The following is a 27007-nucleotide window of genomic DNA, read 5'->3' as shown; positions in this document are numbered from 1 at the left end:
TATTGTGGCTATTAGACAACAATGTTTTGTGATTCTCCCCTTAATCCAATTCTGGATATTAAACTTTTGAAAACATGTTTGGGAAATAACTCTGAGGACCAGTACAGTACTTGTCATAATAGAGAAGTTGTGTTAGGTTATTTGATTAAAAAGTTTGTCTGCAAGCAGACAAGAGGAGTGTCCCAATGGGGGCTGAGGGAGCCCAAACACCTTGCCCTGGCTACTTTCAGACCCATCCCAGGAGAGTCATCATCTTATGGAAACCCATCTCCACACACTCAGAGAATCACAGAGGTACAGGGCACAGGCAGGGGAGCTCAGTTACACAATTAAGGAAACAATCCCTGCCCAGCTCCTGGGCTGTCCCAGGAGAGCCAGAGCCCAGCACTGTGGGATGGCAACATGCAGTCACTGCTTGTTCTGGATGGGCTTTTAGTTCTTGACAGCTGCACAGTTTGAGCACCGAAATGTCAGTTGGGACAGGAGGTTGGCCCTGTTTTGTTTACTTATACTAAAACAACAGCTCACTGACTTGTCACTGTCTAGGCCAGCTCATGCTGGCTGCCACAGTGAATTGCTCTGTCACAACCCCATGGACTGGGTTGACTGATTGTCACTTGATTCTACTGGAAGCTTGTGGTCAGTAAAAGTGCTGACTTTGAAGACACTTGTATTTAGTGAGATGAATCTTAGCTGACTTTTTTAAGGTCTTCAAATTTGTTTCTGTCCTCAATTAGGAAATTATTCAGTGCAGGTCACATTTTTTTTTTTTACTGAGAAAATTCCTGTAATTTATTTTGAACATGTTGATTAAAAGGCATCTATTTAGCAGTTTAGCATTTGGCACAGGTTAAATGAAGTCTGAAATGAGTAACAGAAGAAGTTTAAAGTTTTTAATTATCTATGAGAAAAGAAAAAGTATCAGTGAAGATTCTGTGGAAAAAGGGTCTTACTTCACAGTTGTGTTGGCCTCTGTAATATATTTGTTCTTGGGTAGGCAAGCATTTCTCAGGTCTAGGTTTTGATACTCTCTTGTATGATAGTTATTAAGTGGACCCAGCATGTGGATAGACATGTTACTGGGAGAGTGTTTGGCTTTTTATCATTTCTTCATAGTGTCCCTGTTTTATTTTGTCATTGGTGCTTTTGGCAGTGCTGTGACTTGACAACTGTGCCTGACTGATTGTCCATTCTGGACTCTGAAGTCTGAAAATCTGGCTGTCTAGGAGGCATTTTTGTTTTTCATCAAACTGTTGCATTGGATTTTCAGGATTGTTTGCTTTTAGATTTGCCTTCAATGTCTCTTAATATTCAAACAAGGAGAATTGAATTAACTATATTGCATGTCTTCCCTTCTTAGGGATATTTACTGCTTTGAAATTACTGTTCTCTTTATGAAGTCATGTCTGTGTTTTCATAGCATTAATGCTCTTTATGAGTTAAGAGAGTTTTATCTTTTCACTGTTTTTCTGAAGTTCATTGACATTTTCCCTGTTCAGTTCTTTGCCAGTGGATGTACAAAGAAGAGAATGCTTGGTGCTGTTTTAGTCCCAATCACCCACCCTACAGGAGTAGCACTTTTTATACTTAAGCAGTTTGAGAAGCTTGAATTCCATTCTCTGATTGGCATTCAAGTAAGCTCTGATGTTCTTTCAAAATGAAAATTAGAAAGTAAATTCTTATTTATTTTACTGAAGCTTATTCTTCAGCTCTATCTACTTTAGCATTTACAAAAGTCTTGCACAGTTCAGGATTCCATGGCTGCCTTGAGCTGTCCAGCGTCAAGTCAGATTGTGTATCATCAGGGAAGGTTGCCTTAGGAAGTCTACAATGAAAGGGTAGTCTTGTCCTTCCTCAAAGTTAAAGTAAAATGTCTCAAACCTAGAGGGTCACTGTTGCTGTGGTCAGGCAGGAAGGCTGGAACACACCTTGTACTAATCTTAATCTTCATGGCAAGTACAAAAGTGAAGGTACACAATTCACAGTTTTCTTTCCCTACATGGCATGCATGCCTTGCAGTTTCATTGGTGTCATAAGTACCAGTGGATTACACCTCTGAGGCATGAACCTGACAGTATTTCTTCTTGGCAGTTGTGAGCTTGTCCCCTGAACCTCCCTCCCTGTTTCTGATACCATTAAAGACTCGGAATTTTATGCACTCTGTCACAGGAGAATCTCACTCCCAGTATTGTAGTGTGGTAGCCTGTTATCCTTATCACTGTGAGCAATTTTTGTTCAAGAACATACTTGAGTGTTGCACAGACTGGCCAGGTACATATGTGAACATATGTTTTGGGTAATTTCTATTGGAAAATAATTCTGCTGATTCAGAGAAAATGAAATGGATAATATGACATTTTAACAGTAGTGTTTATCTCTTTATCTGTTAGGTTACTAGATTCATGGAATGCCTTCAAAAGACAAGCTCCATGAGTAAGATTTACTCTGTCTGGCTTCGCATATTCCAGCTGTATTGGCACAGAAGGATAATGTTCAGATGCATCTACTTCCAGAAATTGTGTGGTTTCATTTTTCTCTCAAGAGGAGTGTCACCTGCTCAGATATTACCCAGAATTAGATCTTTACATGTTCTGTCTTCCTAGAGAGAAGATGCTAGCCACATTTATAAGTCTGAGCAATGTGTTTTTTCAGGATCTGCTAAGTGCATTCCTGTAGGGATTCCCTTTGATGAGGAGATAGGGCCATTGCAAAGCTTAATAAGCATTCTATGCTAGTTATTCACATCTGAGTGCTGTTGCCTGCTAATGAGTACTGGAGCCAGCTGGCCTGTTATGTGAAGCTCTTTTTCCTGTCATCTTGCTGTGAACATAACTGAGAGAAAAACACCTGAATTGACTTTCTATATGTTTTTGTCCTATCCTTTTATCTGTGTGTGTGAGTGTCATTCGATAGTTTTTAGTTCCTGAATAATGAGAACCTTTTGTTCTGTAGAGAAATTCTGTGCTAATCTTGAAGTATTTCACCTCTTTATCAACCATCATGTTTATATTGTTCTTTTTTTATAATGCCCATGGCGTTCTGTGAGTGTATACTGCCGGTGTTTACTTTTAACTACGTTTTAGGTATTTTGTTTAAGTAAAATTTGCAATAGGATGTTTTCACAAATCAGTTGTGGAGTATCTAAAGGAAACATCAATGGGAGGGTGGATGGTAGGATTCTGGTACTATTTCAACCTATTTTATTATTCTGTTTCCTTCAAAATCAAAGCTGATTTGTTTCTTGCTAGTTAGAATAAATATGCAACTCATTTACCAATTCACTTAGGATAAACCAATTTTTTTTTACACAGGACAAATGGCAGAAAAGGGAAACTGAATTGCATGCCATCAGCTTCTTGACTTGAAAACTTACCTTGTGCTCTCTGTGTCAGTCGTAACTTTCATATGTGATACTAAGGAGCTAAGGTGGTGTGGTTGTGTTTTCTTGCAGAGGAATTCCTGGAAAGAAGTGTGGAACAGTCATAGTAACAGCAGAGGAACTAGGGTGTTGCAGAGTAAGTGTGCTCATTGCTTTTCAAAAATAACATGGAAATTATTTTATTATTTAGATTGCACTGGATTGTTAATGGTATAACTTTTAAATTTGTATTTTGTGATTTATGTAAGAAGTTGGAATACTGTTTTCCTTTAAGTTGCTCTTAGTTTTAGAGAAAAGAAGCAGAAAGAAGCAGAAGCCAATGCTCAATATCTCTTGCATTCTCTCTAATTCTTCTTCATGTCCTCACTCTCTCACAGTCTCTTGCAATGTCTCAGCAGCTGTCATATACTTGATCTTCTGGATTTTTGTACTTTATCCAAATTTTTACAGCTCATATTCAGAATGTCAATGAGTTTTGCAATCACTGAATTCCTGGGTTTGGGAAAGACCTTGGAAAACTGTCTAGTCCAATACTGCTGCTCTTCTTAGGGCAGGTTACTCAGGGTTCTGTGCAGTTGGGTTTTGAGCCCAAGCAATGTCCACAATTTTTCTGTTACAGCTTTTCAGCACACTCAGAGTAAAAAGATTTTTCCTTCTATTTAAGTGGAATTTCTCACATTTCAAGTATGTGAATATTGCCACCTTTTCTTCCATTGGATGCCACTAACCATGGGCTGTTTATTCCCTGGTATCATGTACTTACACGGTTGATAAACCTTCTGTTTTCCAGGCTAAATAATTTCAGCTCTCTCTGCTCTTCTCGATGAGGGATGGTCCAATCTCTCAATCATTTTAGTGACACTTTTGGTGGAATTGCTTCAGCATGTTTGTGACTTCCTTGTACTGGGAAGCCTGGAACAGTGCTCCAGGAATGAGCAGTACTTCAGGAGTGGCCTCTCCAGAGCTCAGTCACTGCCTTCAGCTTTCTGTCAGCACTCTTCCTAATGTAGCCCAGCAGGCTGTTGGCCTTTGCTGCCAAGGGCACATTGATCAACTTGGTGTCCAGCAAGCCCCTTCAGTCAGTCCCCTTCTGCCAAGCTGCTTTCCAGCTGTTTGGCCTGCAGCCTGTACTGGTGCATGGGGTTATTCCCCTCCAGGTGCAGTACCTGGCATTTTGCTCTGCTGAACGCTATGAGGTTCATACTGGTTCATTTTTCCAGCCTATACAGATGTCTCTGAATGACAGCACAACCATCTGTTGTATAAACTGCTAGTTCTAGTATTGTATTGTTTGCAGAGGGCCTACTCTGTCCATCATCTGGGTTGTTAATGAAGATATTCAATATTCTTGGCCCATTTTTGATACCTGGGGTACACTGCTAATGGCTGGTCCCAGGTGGACTTTGTGCCACTCAATATGACTTTTTGAAGCCCAGCATTTCAGCCATTTTTCAGTGTCTCACTGTCCAGTTACCTAGTTTATAATTCATTAGTTTGTGAACCAGGATTTATGGGAGACAATGTATAAGGCCATGCAAGGCAAAGAATAAACAATGTCCACTAGACTGTTCCACTTAATCAGGCATTAATTTCCCCTTTGTAAATCCCTTGCTGATGTCTCTTAGCCACCTTCTTATTTTTCATGTGTTTGCATATGTTTTCCAGGATTATTTGCTCTAACATCATCTCAGGGGTTAAGATAAAACTGGCTTGGATCCTCTTTCCCTTTCTAAAGTCAGGAGAACTTCCCTTGAACATCATAACTTTATAGAGATAACAGCACTCTCAGGTGTGTCCTACCAAGTCCTGTGGACCTCTGTATTTCTGGTCTGTTTTAAATGTTCCCTTTCCTGGTCTTCCTCTACCAAGCACAAGTTATCCTTGTCCCAGGCTTTCCCAGGTCTGGGTCTCAAGTTTCCAACAGTCTTGAAGGCTAATCTTAGCAGTAAGACCAAGGCATAGAAAGCCATGAGAATCATAGACCTTGCAATGTCCTTTGTCACCTGGTCCCCTGCCCCACTCAGTGGTGAGCCCACATTTTCTGTCATCATCCTCTCGTTGCTGTTGTACCTCTAGACCTGTTTATGGAGCAGTCTTCCAGCATCCCCTGCCCAGTTAACTGCTGAGTCTGCACGTTTATCTCTGCATTTATAATCCTTTTCTCATTCCTGACTGCCCAAAGAGATGACCTGTGTGACATTCAGTTTGCCAGATAACAGCACAGAAACTTTTCTCCTTTTTTGTTGTCAGGTTAGATGTACTTGGTACCTCTCAGGCTCATTTTCTTGAAGGTTCCAGACTCTTAAGAGCCAGCAGCCACTTGCTTGACAGACAGTAGGAGCAGACATCAACAGGTCTAAGTCACTGAAGGAATGAGGCTGAGTCATGCCTGACTGGACTTTTTAAAATTATTTCTAATTTACTTTCCTTGTGTGTGCATCTGCTTCTTTCAGAGTGCGGTTTTGGATATCAGGAAATCCTTGAAAAATCCTGAGCCATTTTAGCATAGAAAATTGTTCTTCTTCTGGTGCCCTTAAAAAGGAATTCTTGGTTCCAGCCATTCAAACTGCACTGTGAAGACATTGCCCGAATGTGAATATGTAGAGGGCATTTAGAAGATTTATCTTTTTTAAAATTTTGTTTTCTATTTGCATAGTAGTCAATTTTATTTCTTTTCTTTAAGTGTAGTAGACTGTGTGCTGTCTGTAATTTTTCTTTATTACCCATTTCAGGATTCAGTTTTAATGCAATTTTGTGCAAACAAGCTAGACAAGAAGGACTTCTTTGGGAAATCTGATCCTTTCCTTGTATTTCATCGAAGCAATGAAGATGGCAGGTAGGTGCCTGTTGAGTATTTTTGCTGTTAATCAGTAGGCAACTTAATTATTTACAGATAATATATCTTTCATTTTTTTTTTAATTTTTCAGATTAAGATACTTTTATAATGTTTGTTGGATTTCAGTTTGTCATTCTATGCAGTATAGGAATAAAAACATTGCAACAAATTGATCAGATACTGCAGTTTAGGGTTTTAAGAGGTAAATGTCTCATAAATATACAGCACTATGAAAATTAATTGTAATAAAATAAATAAATAGTGTTGCTTTTGTTAAGATATATTATGTATTTAAATTATATAGAATTCTCAAAGAAAATTGTAGCTGCAAAATATGCTAATGCTTGAAAATTGTGTTAGATAAAAACATTTTATTCTGCAAATTTAAATTAGGAAATATCTTCTCTAGGAAATGGAATTCAAATATCCCTGAAATAGAATTTATATTTTTTACAAATGGCTTTTTGCTGCATTCATGCTTTAATTTGTTAAAGTAGACTAATCTCTTTTGTTCTACTGCTAAGCCTTGAAATGCATTGGTCAAGGTTAAAGCCCTTTGTCTTTGTGGGGCTCTACTGGCAGGTTAAGATTTCTTGGAAACTGGAAGTCCTCATGTCTAACATGTCAAACCAAAGGCCAGACATATATGATATTACTGTTTTCTGTAGCTTAAGTGGAACAGTTGTTAACATAAATCTGTTTCTGGGTGTGTGTGTCTGTTACCTCCTCTTTTTCTCTTGGAGGCAGATTGCAGGGACAGTTTCCTGAGTAAACTCTGCCTATGTAAAACTGTAAGCCTGGAGGAGTTATGGCTCCTCTGTGGGTGGCATTAGGGTCACTTGTGGAATTTCTCTGGGTATTACTGGGAGTTCTGGCACATGAAGCCTTTCTTGGCATTGAGTGCTGTTCTTCCCCACTTTCTTCTAATGTTGAGCCAGTGGTGCTTTATGGGTCTCCTGAAACCAACAGAATGTTGGGGCAGTACTTCTTCACCTGTGGCAGGAGGATGCTTCCTTTTCTTGGCTTCATGCGTGTCTTCCGAATCATAACCAGGATAAAAGTGTAGGCGTCTGGGGTGCAAGGAGGACATTCCCTCAAAGGATAACTTCAGTTGCAGCTGGATGAGGAATTTCAGTAATGATTTCACCAGGGACTTTGTCTCTTGTTTTCTTTTGAACAATTCAGTTTCCAAGGTGGGGATTCAAAAGAGGTATTTTAATTTTGCATCGTTTAGAGGAAACAGAATGTGCTAATATAGTTCATGAGATAAGGTGATCATGGAATCTCAGAGAGGCTTATATGTTTTACCTGAGACAGTCCTGGTTAAAAAATCATGGACATAAAATGGAGAATAAGAATCTGAAAGCCATCATTCCCTTGGCTCAGTTTCTTAATCTCTAAGCAAGAGTCAGATCATCACTTTCTTTCTGAATCTGTGACTAATTCCTGCATTGTACAAGGTCTGTTTGAACAAGTGGGTTGGAAGCCCTGAAATACTGAATTGTTATAGTTCCTGTTGAAGCTTTGGGTAAAAACATTTTATATTTAGAGTTGTTTAGCACTCTAGTCTGTAATCTCTCTCCAGTGAGTGTCTTCAGTCTTCTTTCTGATTTAACCATATTTCTTTTTTTCTTACCTTATATTTTGTACAGACATTGTATGTATGAATGATTGCAGCTCTTTTAATTTCATCTTTGCTGACACAAAAGAAGAAGTAAATAAATACAAAATACATATATTTTTCTTTTTAATTACAGTTTTACAATCTGCCACAAAACAGAGGTTGTAAAAAATACTTTAAATCCAGTGTGGCAGGCATTCAAGATTTCTGTCAGAGCACTGTGTAATGGAGACTATGACCGGTAAGCTGTAGCTTAAGCTTTTTTAGCATATACTTTTTTTTTCTCCCTAACTCTCTGTGTGTTCTTTTGTATGTAACTTTTTCTATGCAGTCCAGCCCCTGATGTTATTTAATCAACATTTGAAAGAATAATAGGTGTTAAAAAACCGTTCATCAAATTAAAGAATTTAGAAAAATAAAGCAAATATGCTAAATCTGTAGAAAATGTTAGTGGTGTTTTCTGGAAAAAATTCTTTGCACTCTATGGTGTGAATTACAAGCAGAAAGAAACAACTGATTTAAAGCATGGTCTCTGTGAAAAGTGTACACAAGTATCTTCTAATGTTTCAATGAAAAACAATGATGATTTTCCTTGGGTGACAATGCAGTGTCAGAGGATGCTGATAAATTAAAGCCTTTAAAATACATATATCTGTAGATTAGAAATACAGAAGGTAGTCATCTTCAAATTTGAAGTTTTCAGTGGTGCCATGCAAAAGGATCTATCTTCAGGTGGTAATAATACCATTTTTTAAATCAACATTTTACTACTAATAATAATAACAAACAAATTAGGTCAGTGGAAATGGCTATTTTTAGACTCCTTAAAAATGGCCATGTTGGTTAGTCTTTCACTTAGATGCAATAAAAATGAACCAATTTTTTAATGAACGTATTCAAATAGAATTTTATACTTGTATTTGGGTTAATGTGCATAATGCATAAGCAAAATATTATTCATTATGCTAGTCTCTGGACGCTGTACTGTTTATCATATTAAAGAAAAAGTTTTCATATTAATTAGAAAAGATGTTGTGGTGCAGGCATACTGAAATAACTCCAGCATTCCAAATTAAGGGAACTTAAAAGTGTAATAGCACTTCTCAAATTATTATTGTTTATCTACTGTTGACCTGCTTTCAACATAATGTGCTCAGTGATAAAGGCTCCATGAAACTTCATATCCCTGCATACAACAATCATGTTTCAAATTAAGAAGTAGTCATTAGCTGTCAGGTTAATTCAAATGGACCTGGTGATAGTCCAGAAAAAACTTTAGAGGTTTGGGGTTTTTGAATTAGAAAACCCTTCTTCCTAAAGGTAACATCCACATGGTAATACATGAAAACACAAACCCCAAAGTCTCTTTCAGATAGTTACATGAGATAAAATTGTGTGCTCTGGGTTCTGTGGTAGATGTGAAAAGTGGGAATAATGTCATTAGTAAAAATATGTCACAGTAAATGTTTATTGTGTGTTAGGAGGACTAAATCTTCAGCTAGGACATGCTCCTGAGTAAACTCTGTCCACGTTTTCATTATGGAATGACCGGGATTTTCTTAATTTTTCTCAAATTATGTGGTTATAGAGTTTTCCGGCATCACAGGAATGGCATTTCAGTACAGCAGTAGTACTTAGTGTCTAATGTCTTTGTTCTTTCTTTTTCTTAGAATGAGCTCTCAAAAAGCACTCAGTTACTTTCTGCATAAAAGTTTTAAAACAGAGATACTGATCTCTAACCTTGATTATTTTTAAACGAAAGGGGTTTCTTTAATATTAAAATAGGAAACCCATCCTCTAAACTGTGTCCTTTAAGGTAAAGGTTAAGTTTCAGTATGTGAAGATTGGAAAGGTCTTTTAATATCTTGCATATCATGCAAAATAGATAAAAGTCAAGATCTGTAATTAATCCTTTAATATGAAATAAATTTCACTAGAGGGGAGCTTTATTCAAGGATGAATTGCTCTTACTGCAGTTACCTGTCTGAAGATCCTTCTCAGGAATTTATCTTGATATTCTTAGTAATTTATTTTAATAATCTGAGTTTTCTCACTGAAATGATTTTGCTATTTGAACACAGATTTCTAAGACAATTCAAAACTTAAATCCCACTAAACCTTACATAAATCTTAACTTAGTGGCGTGTTCTGCCTGTCGTAACAGGTTTTGAAACATTAATAAAATAATGGTTGTCTAGGGAAAAAACGTGATATTGCCTTCTTTTGCTGAATTCCTCTGAAGGAGAAAGTAGTTTCCTTTGAAGGTTGAAATACTTGATGGGATAAAAGAGGTTTGGAGTTGTTTTTCACTTTGTTCTGCAGAACAACTTTCACTTTAATCAGTTTTCATTGTAAGGTAACTTAAATCCAACCTGAATTATACAAGAGCTATAAAATATAACAAATGGTGTGCTTAGGAACCTTTGAGTTGAAAAGAGGTACATCCAGACAAAGCAAGTCCTTCTTTACCTGTTTTGGAATATCATAAAAAATGTGAAAAACATCCAGGTGTGAATTCCTTGATATTATATTGTATATAATATCAGCTGTTGCTCAGCTGTATCCTCTAAGAGTTCCTTCTTAGTAAAGAAAATAAAACAATACATATTTGATTCCATGCAATTGGAAGAATGAGGAGCAGCTTCCATTGAAGCAAATGATAAAGTAATTGCTTACATTCCTGTCCCATCTATTAATATAAAGCCTTGATGACTTCATATGAAACTGTTCTTAAGAATAAAAGTAATAAAAAGAATAAAAATAAAAGTAAGTTAAAATACTGGAGGTTTTTCTGTCCTATGTTCAGTTCATTTTAGGCCACATAGGATTCACTGTTAGTGATAGTTGAATTTGCTCACATATTTACACTTCTGTAATAAAAGGAGATGAATAAAGCTATATACTGTTGCTATCTTCATATATCTTTCCTGTTTAATCAAGGATGTTGACAATAATATGCTCTGTAGTAGTTGCATTTTAAGAAATCCACTTTTGAAGTATATGAAATATGATTGATCTTTTCTTGGGGAATGTCTGCTTTTTCCTTTTTATCTGTTTCCCAGTCATCCCTGAAGCAAGGTTAGAGCTGCCCAGTTCACTTTACTCATAAGGAAGCAGTTCTTAAAAACTTTGATAATACTTCGGGGTTTAAAGAATCATTTGTTTTAAAAACTACAGAAAACTGAGAACATCAGCCAGTAAAAATATATTGGTTAAACTTCCAATGAGTTTGTTTCCTTAGTTTGTGGTGTATTTAGCTATTGATTTATGAAGATCTGTTGTGTTACCTGACAGGCTATTTGCTACCTCATGAGAAATGACTGAAAAATTCTGCTTTTTGGATTTGGCACCGTTGATGCACCCCTATGCTATTAATCTTAAAGGCAATCCGGGTACATGTTTAACATTTTAATAGAATTGTGTTGTTGTTTTGATTCTTTATTTTAGGACAATTAAAGTAGAAGTATATGACTGGGATAGAGATGGAAGGTAAGGTGTTTATTTCCCTTAAACTTAAGGGTTATCCCTGCATGTTTATACACATTTTAAAACATATTAATATTTAGGGTCCAGCATAATATTAGGGAAAGTTAGTTATTTGTCAATATTTAGAGGTACTGGAAGAATTCTGCTGTGATTCAGCTCTGTGTTTTGCAATTGTGTTAAATACCGATGCATTAGCCTATTTCAAACCTGCTGTGTGTGTATTCATCCATGGAACATGATAAAATGCACATGCCTGCCATGGCTACTCATGGTAGCCTAAATATTGCAATGTAGAAGCCATCTATTAATTACCTTAATTTCAGATAGGATCTGAATGTTCATTTCCATGTCTGTCTTCATCAAAACATTATTGCAAACTCTGGAGTTGGAAGACTTGAGTTTTGTATAACTCCTCTTGAAAGAGAGAAGTGGAATATATGTGGAATTTCTGTTGCTAAATTCAGGAAAGATATATGTTACTCTTAGGAGCTATGAACCCCAGTGTTCTGGCTGGACATTTTCTTCTGAAGAAATGAGCCTTTCAAATTGCCCTTATTTTGACAGGCAAGGTAGAATTATTTTTTAACACAGTGGATTGATACCTCTTGTTCTTTTTAAAATGTTTGAGCTTATATCCTAATACTTTAATTAGAAACTGTATTCATAAATCTTGGTACTAGAACTGAAATGTAATATAGTAATATGTTTATTTCCATTTATCTTTAAGTTGGTCTGTCTTAATTATTTCTTATTAATCCTAATTTATATTTTAAAATATATGGGTATGCACTTGCATTTTGATTTTTAAAAGCATATTATTTATTCTACAGTAGTGTCTTTAATACTACCAATGCAATTTGTTTCTAGTATTATAGATAATGATATTGTGCTTCTGTGGCAGCATATCTTGTAATCATAATAGGCAAATTTATCCTGTTCTACTGTTCATTTCCTTGCTGACAAGATCCAAAAGCCTATTCAGCTTTCTCAGGTTGTAATTTTGTCTTTTTGGTTTTTCATCATGAATCCTGTTGATTTATAAGCATTCTTATCCCATGTTTTCCCTCTGTGAATACCTGCCCGTGTAAATTCATCCTTCTTGATCAGATAACCCCTAGAGAGACAAAATAGCATATTTGAGCAATTAAGATTAGTGTATTTAAATTTAAAAAGCCATACTAGCAAAAATCATTGCATCCCTGTTAGAATTTCTACTGGCATTCTTTCCTCAGTGAGACTTTACAAAAATCCTTAGAATTTTTATTTATCTGTACAAACCACATTTTTTGAAAATAAGCTGGCAATGAAAAGTTACATTTTATTGCCAAGCTAATAAAAATAAGAATTATATTTTATCAAGGTGTCAAACCCCATGTGCTGTCTCACTTTATCCAAAATCTGTAAGATTAAAAAGAAAAGGAAGAAATCTGAAAAATAACACTAACTGCAGTCTGGGTGAAATCTTGAACATACTGTGGATTTTAGGCAATCATAAGCCTCTCCAGTCTCAAATATTTCAAATATTATCTGTGTCTGTCACATCACAATCTGAATACCTATAAAATTAATATCTAAAAAACAAAAGTGAAGGATACCATTTACATGTTTTCCTTTTTATTTTAATGGTAATATTTTTTTAAAACTTCTTGTTTTCTGTCTATTTTGAATTTAGAAGCACACCAAGCACTGACATCTTACATGTAAAATGCCTCTGGAAGATGAGACAGCACTCATCTCATATGACTTTAGACAATGCAGAAATCAGACAAGTAGATTGAACTAATCATTTAAGCTACTTCAGTGGCTTACTGGGGAAGATGGTCTGATTGAATCCATCCTACCTGGAATAAATTGCCAGTTGGTGGTGCCTATAAACTTACATAGCAATCTTAGCAAAACCTAAGTGCCTGATTTAACTTTCACATTGCCAAGTATATCTGAAATGAATGCCATTCAAGAGTTACCCTTAATAAGTTTTTGTACAACTCTGCTGTTCCTCAGTTTATATTAATTTCCATTTATGATGCACAGTTTTTATAAGCTGTTGTTACACCAGCTGGACACCTCACCATGCTAAATCTGTTTGCTCCAGAGATGTGCAGACTGGGCAGTCTTTGAATGATTGCCTGCTCTCTAGATAGCAAAGCAAGTTATTCTGAATGTTACAGGCTGTTCTGCAATCAGGAGGACAAAATTATGGTGCATGTACTTGACTTCTGAATCATGACTTGTCTTGATTTTGACTTCCTGAGTTTCAACTAAGAAGTTTTTTTCCCTTTTCCCCATTCTGTGTTACCTGTGCTTTGAAAAATAGCACCATGGTGCTTTGGGTTCAGCTTCTTGCTTCATGTTCCTAAATTACATTGTTAGAGTAATTGTAATGTAATAACATGATCATATTATCATTAAATAGCTCTTATTTATTTACAAACATCACATAAAACGTCTTCTTGACAAAAGGTAATATGTGCCTGTGGTAACATTGATGCTGTTAATTATTAAATATCTCTTTGTGTCAAACCTGTTTTTGCACAACAGTTGTCAAAATGTGAACAACTGGTTCTGATACTTTTTATTGCTTCTAAAAGCTGTAACAAACCCCAAAATATTTGGTGCTATAAGAAGTCACAAAAGTTGGTTTTCTAACTTGGTACAAGCCAAGTTGTTTGACATAGTCACATTTTTAGGTTTTTTAATTGGGTATCCTTATATGTGAAGCACTTGTAGACAGGTCTAACAGAAGGGGAAAAAAAGATAGTGCACAGCTTCACATCATCCATCACATCAGGAATACTATAATGTTTTTAGTTCTCTCTAAAAGCTTTTTCATTTAATTTCAGAAAAAATGGCACTTAGCATACATGTTGCAAAAGTCATTTCACAGTTTTGGTGTTTATGAAGAAGGGGGAGGGTGTGTTGAGTTATAAAGCTGTAAATACTGTCATGCTAACCTGAGGCCACAGAAGCATTCATCTGAGCATATCAATACAGCAGTAGAGATTTTAAATTTCAGATTCTAAGCCCTTCCACCTTATTTTTTGTCCTCAGCTTCCTTCTCCAGCTAGATAGTTGATTTTTAAATTCTTGCATTTTCTCCTTATTCATTGACATGTTTCTGATTAGGATTGTCCTTTCCTCTATTGGTTTTTTCCTTTAGATAATAAAAAAATACAAAGTTAATACAATTTTGGAAGTGATCTTCAGCATTTCAAAATAGGGCTAAAAGTGGAAAACTTAGGGAGATGGGCTTTAAGTGATAATTTTGTGTGCTAAGACTCTGGTTCAGTGTTCTGATCTGCCACTCATGGATGAAAGTCTGTAGGTCTAGGAAAATTTGGTGTTAGGTAGGAAAAGAGAAAAAGTACTTTGGATTCTTAATACAGAGACTAATAAGCAGATCCATTTGCTGAAGTGTGATGATTAATACTGAAATATTTTCTTAGTACCTTACACATTTGGCAAAGGCATATTTTGCCCAACAGGTGCTCAGCCTTCAGAGCCAGCCTAGTACATGTACATCCACCTGAATACTGAGTGTAAAGATCCAAGTTGATGCTCTTGTAAGTGCAGAGGGTTCTGAGACTAGTTATGTATGCCCACACCTTTTTAACATGATTCATCAGAGGAATCATTTCTTTCTAGCTCAGGTCTTGTCAGTGTTTGTATATAGCCATAGGGAAAGGAAGGTTTGCAGTGTCCCTTAGAATTAGAGGAGCAATTACTTTTAAGCCATACAGATTCTTTTGCTCCCCAGAGACAGTCCTGCCTGGAATGGCTCATGTTTCCTGTTCTGCAGTGTGTTTGTAGGTAGTCATTGAACTATTGCTTGAAATTCTGCCTTCAAAATGTACAACCTGATTTGAAAATAAGAAGTTAGAACTGTTAAGAAAGGGAAAAGTTCCATTTTGAGCAATACATAGTTTTCTCCAGTGCCATGGTTACCTAAGGTTAAATACACCTTGTGGATGCCTTCCTCTGTTCCCTGCTTGAATAGTCCTTGCAGTCTGGAGGGCATTTAAGCAGAGATGTATCTCCAGAGTACATTTCTTAAGAAAAGTCTTTGTTTTGGAAGCAATTTGATGATCTTCAGGCTGAAAGGGGAGTGTTTCATGCAAGGTCGTCCCTTCTGAATCTGGGAAATGAGGAATATCTTTAACATGTAGTATTTCTTAAACTTTCTTGCAGTATGCTTTGCTTTTTTTGTATTAGCATACAAAAATGACTGAACCTTTAGGATGTTTGATTTACATATTTTGTGAATTCATGCTGATTTCAGAAAATGAAATTTATATTTGAGGGGGTTTTTTGTTTAATTTTATTACAAATAAAGCAAGAAAGAAATTTCATGTTGCTATGGATTGTTTCTATTTTTCATCTTGAAACATTCAGATTTATTTTAATTTGCTTTTAATATTTATAGCTTAATTAGAACTGTGCTGAATTTCTTAAAAACAGGTTTTGCAAGTCACGAAATCATAAAACTTTGAACTTCTATTGTAGTTTATTGTAGTATTGGAGGAAAGGTAAAACATCTTCGTAGCTCACGAGATGTGGAGGCAGTGTAGAGGAAATACAATGCTCTGTTAGGGCACAGCTGGGAAAATTTGGAGCAACAAAGTTCAGCTGTGCGGAGCAGAGACTGGGAACAGACCTTGTGGGTGCTGGGAGTTGTGTATCTGATGGTTGGGGCACTGACCCCTGCAGTCCTTCCACTCCAGGCACCTGTCTGAGATACAAACCTGCAGTCTGGCAGCCCTGTGGGTTTCTGTCTCCCTCTTTTCCGACCCCTTCTTCAGCAGTGCTTCCCCCACTGCAGCTCCCTCTGGTCACTGTGCTCACAGTGGCTCCTGGGCAGTGTGCCAGCCCTGTAGTGCACTGACAAAGCAGTTTTTAAAACGTGAATGACAGCACAGGGAGTGCCAAATGTATTCCTGGAGCAGGAATAGAATTTAGAAAGGAGAAGCTTGATAACCACTGCGTTACTGTTAGGTTAGGATCTGCTGTCCAATAATACCATAAGCTGAGCAGCTTCAGGGGATTGCTGTTCTCTTCCCAGGTGGCAAGACAGAGGAGCTGAAATAAGCTTTGGGTTGTCCCCTTAAAAGTTCAGTGTCATGTTACATGTTAGATTGGGAGGGCTACTCTTTTCTGGTTTAAGTTACTCCTTTCATGCTTTCAGTACCTCCCTTCCTCTCACATAGTCTCAAACACAGTTCAGTCTGTAGTGCCAGTGGTCCTCCACTGAGGACATGGTGACAGTCTGTGGTAGCCTGCTCTGTTTTTTCAGATTCTGTAAACTTACATTGAAGTCAGTCACTGATTTACAGCGCAGTCCTCATTGTGCAGCTGAGTTAAGCAAAAGTCAAAGATTTAAGCCAATGCCTTCCAACTCTAAATTTGCATTACTAATGGCATGAACACAAAACAGAGGGAGTAATAAAGATTTTTAAGCAAATTGTATCTGTTGCCATTACTTGTTTCTTGAGTGTCAGTTCATAGTGACTGTGTGTCTCTTTTGCATTAATAAATAAAATGCATATTTAAATTCCTAAATGTTGTGTATTTGATTTTAAATCTTACTTTTCAAACAGCCATGATTTTATTGGAGAATTCACAACAAGTTACAGAGAGTTGTCGAGAGGGCAATCTCAGTTCAATGTTTATGAGGTAAGTATTATGAGTATTTACTCACTCTCAGGAAATAAATGAAAAAACAACAATGGAAAACACTAAAAACAATGGAAAAGTGATTATTGCTACTAATGAGTGGACAAGCCTGTATGGCTATAACCCTTGGTTTTGTTTTTTTTTTGCTTCTGTATGGTGTGCAGATCTTTATTATTCCTTAAGGTATCCTTTAATTGGTCTCAGACTACTGCCATTAAGCTTTAGTGTTTTCATAGTCCTAATATAGGTGGTAACAAATATAATGGTTTAGGTAAGTATTAAAAAGACAGGGGAGGAGGATGCTCCAATTATGTGCTGTACTTTCATTTTGAAGATGAGCAACGGTGCTGCTGTGCAAAGCAGGACAAAGATAACCTGAAAGCCATGATTTTTTTTCTTATTTAGATCCAAGATCAACCCCAGAGTTACAGAAAGTTATAGTAGTTTCCTGTGAATAGTGTCATAACACAGATTAGTGTGTGCAGTGAAAATGTCCTTTCCTGTTGTATCACTGATGTGAATCCTACCCTACCAGGAATATTCTGTCATAACATTTTAAGTAATTTTTCAGTTTCTTTAATATAGTGTCAGTATCATACTCCCAGCAGCAGCATGCATTTCCTGAGCAGCTCATGTTTGCCTCCCCATGCTGCAATCCTTCATACTTGGGTACTGCTTCTACTTGATTAGTCTGTACAGTATCAGAACAAAAGATTTTATTGGGCAAATTCTTTTTTAAACGTTTTGCTTTTACAAACTAACCCAAGGTGAGCAGAGAAGTTTGAGTGAGTGCCCATATTTAAAGATTAGGAACCTTGCTAGAACCAACTCTTTGGAATTGAGCTTTTTTTAATAGGTTCATTATAATCCATGTAGCTTTTTAGGTTCTTGCAGGGGTGTAAAACTTTCAGAGGCTAAAGAATGTTGTTTTATTTGTAAAGTTACCTGAAATTTGAAAAAAAAATGCCATGTAAATATTATAATAATTATAGTACTATTAATTATAGGAGAGAAAAAAGCTATCATTTAATTCATCTTTGCTCCCAAGTAGATGCCTTGTTTCACATATTTCCCTCCAAGCTCTAGTGCAGTTCCTTGCAATTCCTATGAAGCCAATTGTCAAGTTACCTGAAGCAGAAAGTTCAAATGAATCTTCTCTTTGGCATTTAATGACTACTGGCAAGCAATATGCTGCTAATTCAGGCCTGACCATTGAATTCTGGAGAGCAGTGGATGAACTGCCACAGGGCAGACAGGCAGCCTGTTACCTTCATCTTCCTATTCTGGGCAAATGTCAGCAGGAGTCACTTTCTGGCTAAGATTTTGATTCAACAAGAATTACTGCATTGTTTAATTGCCATCATTACACAGGCTTTATCTATTGCTATCAGACACTGTTCAATGGAGGGGCAGGAGTTACTTGGGGATTTTTTAAAATGTTAACAGGCTTATACGTGTGTAAAGGAGTAAAAGCTTTGCAGAATATTTACTATATAACATCAGTGTGGCAAATTGGGGGAAAAGAGTGAGTCACTAGGTGTTTGGGAAGACCTCAAATCATAGTTGCCTCTTCCTGCCTTACATTTCACAGCTGTTCTGTGTTGTGCAAGGAATAGGATCTTTAAATGTAATTTCATTTTGGTTGGGGATGAAAATCTTTGGAAGACAAGTATTACTAGTTTGCCCATTTTCAGGCAAAATTCTTTAAATAGTTTATACGAGATGAGTGACTAGGATTTCAATTGGGAATGTTTTCATTCCTTACATTTGCAGAACATCTCTGAGTAGTTTACAGTAAAACTTGGCAGTAAGCCATAAGGCATTGAATTTCCTAAATATATAGGAGATTGTTGAATGAACTAATTACCAAAATAATGTTTTGCTTCCAATTCCATGTGCATTTGTGGAAAAGCAGGTGTACATTTTCATGTGCATGTAACAAAATTAACTGAGACTTGCCTTTTGTAGGTGTTCAGAAGGGGAAAAAATTATTGGTGGCTACAGTGAGAAATTTTGTAGGTGTGGGTTCCAGACATTCAAGAAAACTGTTTAATGCTTTAACTGTTTAATGCTTAATTAAGGAAGATTCTTGGGTATGGGGAGTGCACTGAGGCCCCCCCACTCCCAAACTCCTGTATGCCAGTCAGGTGGTGATCTTCAACATTTTCATGAAATTACCTATTTCATTAAATTTCATCTTCCTGTCAGCCAGATCCTGTCATTGCACCAAGTACAGAAATTGGGAGTAGAAAATTCTCATGTTTCTCAAGTGCTATGAGGAGCAGATGAAACAGATTAACTGGGTTGTGAAGAGATGCATTGTGAGGTGACAAAGCAGTGACACTGTACACTGAAATACTGCGATCAGAAATGCAGAAAAATGCAGAATCTTGTGAAAATTCAAAAAGTGCTTCACTGAGCTCTCAGATATAATGAACGTTCTCACCTCTCTTGCCCCCATCCCTTATTTGTTGAATATGCGTAGCAGCGCTGGCTCACCTGGCAATTACCATGAAGATTAATTCACTGGTTTTCAACATGCACATATCCCAGCATCAGGATGCTGAGTACACTTAGAATGCATTGAATGTCAAATACCTTCTGCATTGAAAATACCTTACACTTATCTTTATATTGGATCATACTGCTTTAATGTTTGTATCTGTGTTTCTAGGTAATAAATCCAAAGAAAAAAGGAAAAAAGAAAAAATATGTTAATTCTGGAACAGTAAGTAAATATATTTTACGTTACTGGATGTTTTTCTTCTTGCTCCAAACAGAGTGTACTTGACTTGTAATTTTGCAGGATTAAAACAGAACTTTCTGTCAAGGCCACAATAAACTATTTACTTTTACACAGCGTTTATTTTTGGATTTTTTTAAATTTGAAGAATTTGATATAAAATTTGTCCAAGTGTGCTGTTAAGTTGCCAATGGTTTTCAAAATAAACTCTACCAAAATTTCAGTCAAATAATTGAAACTATTGGACTGAACATTTAAAAAATCTTGTCTGAAACATTCCTGCACTTCTACAAATAAATTTTCTTTTTAAATTCATCTGCTGAGATAGCATCATTAAAAGCTAGTATGCTTACCATGGCTAAATCAAAAAGAGTCAGCATTTTTTATTACCAACAGGCTTTTAGTAAATTTATTTTGAAATATCTGTTACTATTGTTTGGGATGCGAATTTCTCTATTTTGGTTTGCATGTCATTTTCTGTTCTCCTGTTTATGAGCCATTTGCTAGCAATGCAATTGTTTCCCTTCAGCACTTGCTCAGCTTTGATGTCCTGGCATCCATGATACTCAGAACATCATTTACAAAAAAGTGAAGATAAAGGTTGAGGATTGGTATATTCGAAAACCTAATCAGTTATAAGAGATTTTTTTTGTAAACACATCCACCATGTGGGGTTTTTCCACATGAACAGCTCCACTGAAGTCAGTAGGGCTACTTTCATGCTGAAAGTAGCCTTGAAGGAATGTTTTGACATTCTCACATTCTCGTCTAGTGTTTATCTGTCTCTGTTTATCAGTGAGGAAATAAAATTTTTTTTTTCTACCTTATGAAAAATTCGCAGAAGCAGCTTGCCTATTAAAATTTACCATACAATGTCTAATTTATTAGGTTAATTTATTCTTTGCTAACATATTCCTTTTACTAAAATCTATAATGTTAAATTCAAGTTCTATTGCATTAAATTAGTGAGTGAGAAACTTAAGTGGTCATTTTCAACCAGTGCTAAAAGTGTACTCAAAATTTTAGGTATGAAACCTGTCTTAGGGCACAGAAAGGCATAAAAATGTATTGTCACATTCAATTTTCATGTTGATTTTGGTTTAAAATACTTTGACATCTTCACAAGTAGTGAGGTGTCTGTCTGCATTTGAAAAAATACATTTTACTCACGTTTGAACAGGCAGAATCATCTGTGTCTTGTTGTTCTTTACTTCCAATTATATCAAAATGACCAATAAACAGTTGTTAGTAATTTTCTTTCCTTTTTCCTTCTTTACCTTTTCTTTTTCCTTCTCTTCTGTTGGTTTTGTATATTCTTTTTGATATCAAGTCACCTCTGTCCCCACTTGCCCTTACTTCTAGAAGTCCTTCAGGCTTCCCTTCTGCTTCTCCACATGGTCACTTTGTTACGTGTTTGCCTGCAGTTTTGTTTTTCTTGTCCTCATCATTTACCCAAGATATTCTTTATCCTGCAAATTTTTAATTTCTCAAGCCAGGCACCAGGACCATAATTTTCATTAATAGGAGGTAGAGTTCTGGAGAACTTAGAGTGGATATAAATCATTGACTGCTATCTTACTACTGCCTTCAAGTACTATGTACATACAGTGCACATCTCAATTTATTATTACCTAAGAGGTCATTACATGGTTAGTTTTAAACAAAGCCTAGTAGTGAAATAAAAAATTCACTGCCTAAAATTTGAAGCATTGATAGTTGTTGCCTATGTAAGTAAATACTTCAGCCACTTTGGGAGTTGTTTGTTTCCATTTTTTTGACTTTTAAAATCAGATGCAGTGAAAATATTTGCTTAAATTAATTATGAACAAGATAACCAGCTGTAAGAACAGATCAGCCATTAATATTACTGTGTCCAATGGGAAAATGCATAGAAATTTTGGTCTTTTTGCAAGACTATGCTACTGATAGCCTGGTAGAACATTGTTAGGGTCTTCCCTTCTAAGCTAGAAGAGTAATTTGGTGATTTTAAGTTTAGCTAATCACTCAGTCACACAGAACTGTGACAAAGGAAGTTGGATAGAAAACAGAATTACTACCTGTAATCTCATTCCGAGTCTTAAGTTTACAAGATAGGAGTATTTTCAATTTTTGTATTTTGCTGCAAGTGGACACAAAACTTTGTGATAGGCTTCCATTCCCTTTTTATTGACTGTATCTTGATTTGTGGATTTGCTCTAAGAAATTACTTAGCAGTTTTCACTGACTGCCTGCTGCACTTACATAATGAGAGAATTTGTGTAAATAAAATTAAAATAATTTAAATTCTTTGCTTCCTAACTATTGTACAGTATATGAAGATCTTAAATGCTGGATATTTTCCACTTGAGTTTATACCTCTGCGACTTGATTTCTGAAAATGTCAATAACACCTTTAGATTACTCTGTGTTTTGGATCTCTGTCATTTCTGAATTATAAAATCTGGGACTGCTGAAATTTCTTACCTTTGCATTTATGTGTGTGTGTATATATATATATATGTATATGTATGTATGTGTACATATATATATACCCATATATGCATGTGTACATATATATACACATACTACTTAAAAAAAATTATGTATTTCCTATATATGTATACTTTACTAGATTTTTGCATCGATACTCAATACTGCTTTTTAAAGTGAGATGAGTAATGACTTTAATTGTAATTGAGTTCTTTAAGCAACAAAACTTCATTTTGTTGAAGTGCTCATAGAATAGATGCATTATCATAAATCCTGTAATATTCAATTGTAGGTGTAGTACACAGAAATGAGAAAACATGTATGTGGTAGCCTGCTCTGGAATGCAGTCTTCTGCCCCTTACCTTCTTCTTAAATTAATAAAAAAAAAAGAAGGCAATTATAGACTTCTCAATCTGTCTCTTCCCTTTCAAGAGCTGCCTACTGAAATTATTTAATATCTTTTTTAATCTTCTTTTTTCCCTTAATACTGTAGGAAATTACATCCTAAGGACAGAGCTCGAAAAACATTGTGCTTATGTCTCTACTTGTTCAACTGGGAAACACAATTCATGTCTGACTCTCTTTTATTTGCTTTCAGGTAACATTGCTTTCCTTCCTAATTGAAACAGAAGTTTCATTCCTTGACTATATTAAAGGCGGGTATGTGATTAGCAACAAACCTTTCTTGTTTTCACCATTTGTTTATGGCTCTCAGTAGCATCTGTAAGGAGCTGTATGTATATCCTCATTTTAGGGGCTGTGCTTTCCTACATGAGGCATGCACATAGTTACATAGTTAAGTTAAGTTATGGAACTTTGCATATAGTGTTGGAATTGGAGTTGATGCTAAAACACTGAGAAAGAGTGACCTCTGATCCATCGAAGAAAATTTGATTAAACAAAAGGGAATTAGCTATATATTATTAAATTATTAAAACGCTGTCTATTTCTTCCGATTATACTGAGCTTTGGTGGATTTAATATTGGCATTTATTTAGAGCTTTTCCCCTTCAAAGGCATTTTTTTCAATACTAATTAAAATTTTTAACACCTTCTATTTTTCATTTATCATCATTTTTTCTAAAGAGAAGTAGAGACAGAAGTGTCAAATGTCTTACCTTAGAATGTGCTCTTGTTTTTTGGGGTTTTTTGTATTTTTTTTGTAGTCTTCAGCCAGAGTTCAGTGTAAATTAAAAAGAGGTCTGTGCTGTAGCACAGTACAGTTGCTATAAAGGGCTTTGCCTTTGGTCCCAGCAGTGGCAGTCCTACATTCCTGCTGTGAATTTAGACAGAAGTTGAAAATGGCCATCCATCCATGTTTACCAGAAATTTCTATTGATTGAATTCTGTATATGCACAAATGCATGAAGAAACAGTCTTGCCTCGAGTGCAGTGTTTCCTTTGAAGTGTGTTGTACAAATGTGCCGTGACCGTCCTATTCCCCATTCATTCAAAATTCATCTCTACAGAAAGAGCAGGTATAAGGAACTGAGGAATTGAGGTTTATATCTAAATTTAAAAAGAAAATTATATAGAGGATGCTTATGAAGTCTTTTCAGGGTGGTCTATCACATTCCTCACTGAGATGTTACAGTACAAGTTAATAAACCTAATTATCTACATGCCTTAGAAAAATCACATAAATTACAATAATATTATGTTGTTCTTACTGATATTTTGTATATATCTCATTAACTGCAAGTCAAAGAAGACTTGTGATATTAATAAATTAAACTTAAATATTTTCTGCTTTTTACAAAGAAGTGATATAACAGTAGAATGCTCCAAGTTTAAAAGTATGAGCAGTAAGACTTACTAAATTATTTTATATAGAATCTTTTTTAGTGATTCATACAATTACTTCTATGTATATGCCAGTGAAAACTGTAGAAGTACTTGTATAAAATCTTACCTTCCTTTCTGCAGCATAGGCAGTTATGTAAACATGACAAGGAGGCTTACTCAGAGGTATTTTCTTGGCTTCTCCCTTCCTTTGTTTGTCTCATTTAATATTACTACATATCAGTTAAAGTCCAGTTGACAAATATTTGAAGGAAGGGAGAAGAGGAGATTTTGTCATTAATCGGTCTGTTTTCCCATCATGCCCTCCAAATTATTATTTTTTTTTTAGTTCCCTGTTTTTCTTCCATTTAGATAAGCAAGAGGTAGAAAGCACTGATTCTGCAATAGGCACAACTGCATATTTGCTCTTCCAAAAATGGGTACTTATAAAATATTTCATGTTCAAAACTTTCATTGTAATTCATTTGAAGTTTTTAGAGTTAATGCAGATGTCATGGAAATCTTGACAGCTTTAACAAATTATGATTACAGTATTGATTTCATTTAAGTTTTGACTCTGCATCTGTTTAATTGGGATATTCCATTACCAGTATCATCTATTAAGTTGTTTTCTTAAAGAGCTTTGGAAAATGAAATAGAAGTTTGTCCATAAACTGAGATTTCATTTTATTCCGTAAGACTGGATTTTGTAGCAGTATGGCAGTAAAGAGGATGTCTCTTTTGCATCTGAATATTACATCAAGTAGTGTCATCTTAGTAGCTCTCTTTTCCTTGCATCTTGATACTTAATCACATATATTGCCCCACTGTCCTTCCCACATTTAAAGTAAGTATGTTGTACTAAAAGTAATGTATATTTCAAAATCATTTCTCCTGCTGCTTAATACAGCCCCAGTTAGTAACATATTCCTATCAAAACGCCTCCAAATATATGAATAAGTTAAGCAAGTAAGGGATACAGTCTTGGAAATGAATGCAATTGTATTGACGGGAATGACTGTCAAACCTAGCTTAGTGTTTACTCTTTTTTTTTGTCTGGGAGAAAGATCAGAAGCCACAAAGCTCCAAGACTTAGTGGACAGAAAAGATACTTCTGTGCAGAATTTTCTAGCCTGTTTGTCTTATTGGGAAAGGTAGTGAGCTAGTTATTTGTAAATCAGTAAAATTCAGGAGCTGATTCCTTTCGCAACTGAAACATCTTGTCATCTTTTCTGTCCCAGATTAGTGAAAGATAAGAGGAAATGTTTTCCTCCATCATGTTAAAAGCCTTACCTTCATCCAGGTCTTGTGAAATGAGCACCCACACATTTTTTGGATTCAAAAGGATTTGGACACATATTTTTAACTGAATTGTGTTGAATCATTGATGGCCAAAAGGGATATTCAGATCTCCTTTCATGACAGCTGTTTTAAGGCAGGCAGTGCACTAGCCACTGTCATAGGAGGCATATTTGCTGTTCACAGGAATGAGAAAGTTACAAAGCAAGCGCTGCCATAGCTAGATATTTTGGAAGCTTTGCCATTTTTCTTGTATCCTTGGAGACTATCAAGGAGTAATAAAACTATGTAAGAGGAAGATCTTGAAGAGACTTTATCTGAAAATCTTTATGTTGCTACAGCATTTGTCTCAACAAGCATCTGCAAAGGGAAATAATAAGTGCCATAGAGAGGATGCAGCCTCTTGGTAGAATCAGTTACTCTGACAGCTCTGTTGCAGAGTTCTGTGCAGGAAGTGGTCCTCAAACCTTCAGCTGCTCCCCCTTGCTGACAGACCAGCTGCTTGTCATTCTGAAGCCACAGGGGGAAATCCATGATTCTTTCAATGTACTGTTTAAAAAAACCTAATCAAGCCTAGTCAAAAACTACATTCAGGCTTAATTTGTTCCCTTATGTATATCATTACTTATGGATCTCATTAAAAGGTGACAGGTTTCACTTTGCTCTTTCTGTGGTTGTGAGGTGAGGATTACTGTTCCTTTTTAGATACTTTATTCATTTCTTGTGGTATATAGGAATATAGAGTAAAATCACCTGTCCAGTTTCAAGTAGGTCATGTATTTCTATACCAGCTAAATTATGGCAAAGTAGTAGTGATCTGTGCAGCAGTGAATCTAGGAGGCACATTTCTCTGTTTGGGTATTCAACCTCCGTTGGGAGAGGACACCTTGTATGACCAGGATTAAAATATGTCCAAGGAAAAATCAGTATTACTGTTGAAAGGAATTAACAATATTTATAGATGTTAAATTCTTATTAGTAATTTATTTAGGATATTTAATAAACAATGAAAAAAGAATTATGGAGTCAAGTAACTGTTTTCAGCGTGCTAATAAGATACTGTTGTGTAGCCCTTGGCTTGAACCTTATATAAGAGTATTTTCAGTGTTTATTTCCTCTATTAGAAAGTCAGTGTCCTACACTTTGTCCACAAATTATGTTACCATCTCTTGTTTGTTTTTCTACATAGCAGTACAACAATTAATAAGATTTGTGTTTACTTTTTCTGCAGAACCCAAATCAATTTCACAGTCGCTATTGATTTCACAGCCTCCAATGGTAAGAATAAAAATAAACATCTTGTGTGTGTTTGTGCTGTCTTCAGTTCTAAGTGTACATATGTGTGTGTTTGTAACAGTGTGCAGCTGGCACCGCCTGGACTTGGCATTCCGTTTTGCTGAGCAAGAAGATGAGAGGCCAATTCCTGTCTAGGGAAGCTGGACAAACAGAACAGATAATAGTTAGGAAATCTACATATAAAATTTCATAACCAGAAGCAGTTTGTAAATATCTGTGTTGTTTTTGAATTGTTACTATTATTATTATTGTTTGGTTTTTTATAACTGCTGGGAGAAAACTTAGAAGAACCCATTGAGAAGGACCAAATACTTCCAGGTAGAGTGAGGCTGAAGTGAGGTGAAGCAGAGATAAGTGGTGATCCTTCACAAAGTTGCTTTTAGAATGTCATAATACTTTGGTAAATTTCATCTTAAAAGTGTATAAAT

The 27007-nt window shown here is 35.9% G+C and overlaps 1 protein-coding gene across 3 annotated transcripts in view; it reads left to right on the top strand.

Annotated features, from left to right (window-relative positions):
• CPNE8 (copine 8) overlaps positions 1–27007 on the top strand; it is a 71912-nt gene that overhangs the window by 28413 nt on the left and 16492 nt on the right. For 2 of the 3 annotated variants that reach the window (XM_056516272.1, XM_056516273.1), the window contains 8 exons: positions 3452–3515; positions 6112–6215; positions 7974–8078; positions 11285–11326; positions 16915–16990; positions 19665–19718; positions 22801–22862; positions 26515–26561. In XM_056516272.1, coding sequence (XP_056372247.1) covers positions 3452–3515; positions 6112–6215; positions 7974–8078; positions 11285–11326; positions 16915–16990; positions 19665–19718; positions 22801–22862; positions 26515–26561 — 554 coding nt within the window. The other variant, XM_056516274.1, reaches the window with a different exon arrangement.

Source organism: Oenanthe melanoleuca, chromosome 1A, assembly GCF_029582105.1.
Source record: "Oenanthe melanoleuca isolate GR-GAL-2019-014 chromosome 1A, OMel1.0, whole genome shotgun sequence".
In the NCBI taxonomy this organism is placed as follows: Eukaryota; Metazoa; Chordata; class Aves; order Passeriformes; family Muscicapidae; genus Oenanthe; species Oenanthe melanoleuca.
This window is presented reverse-complemented; position numbering and strand designations above follow the sequence as displayed.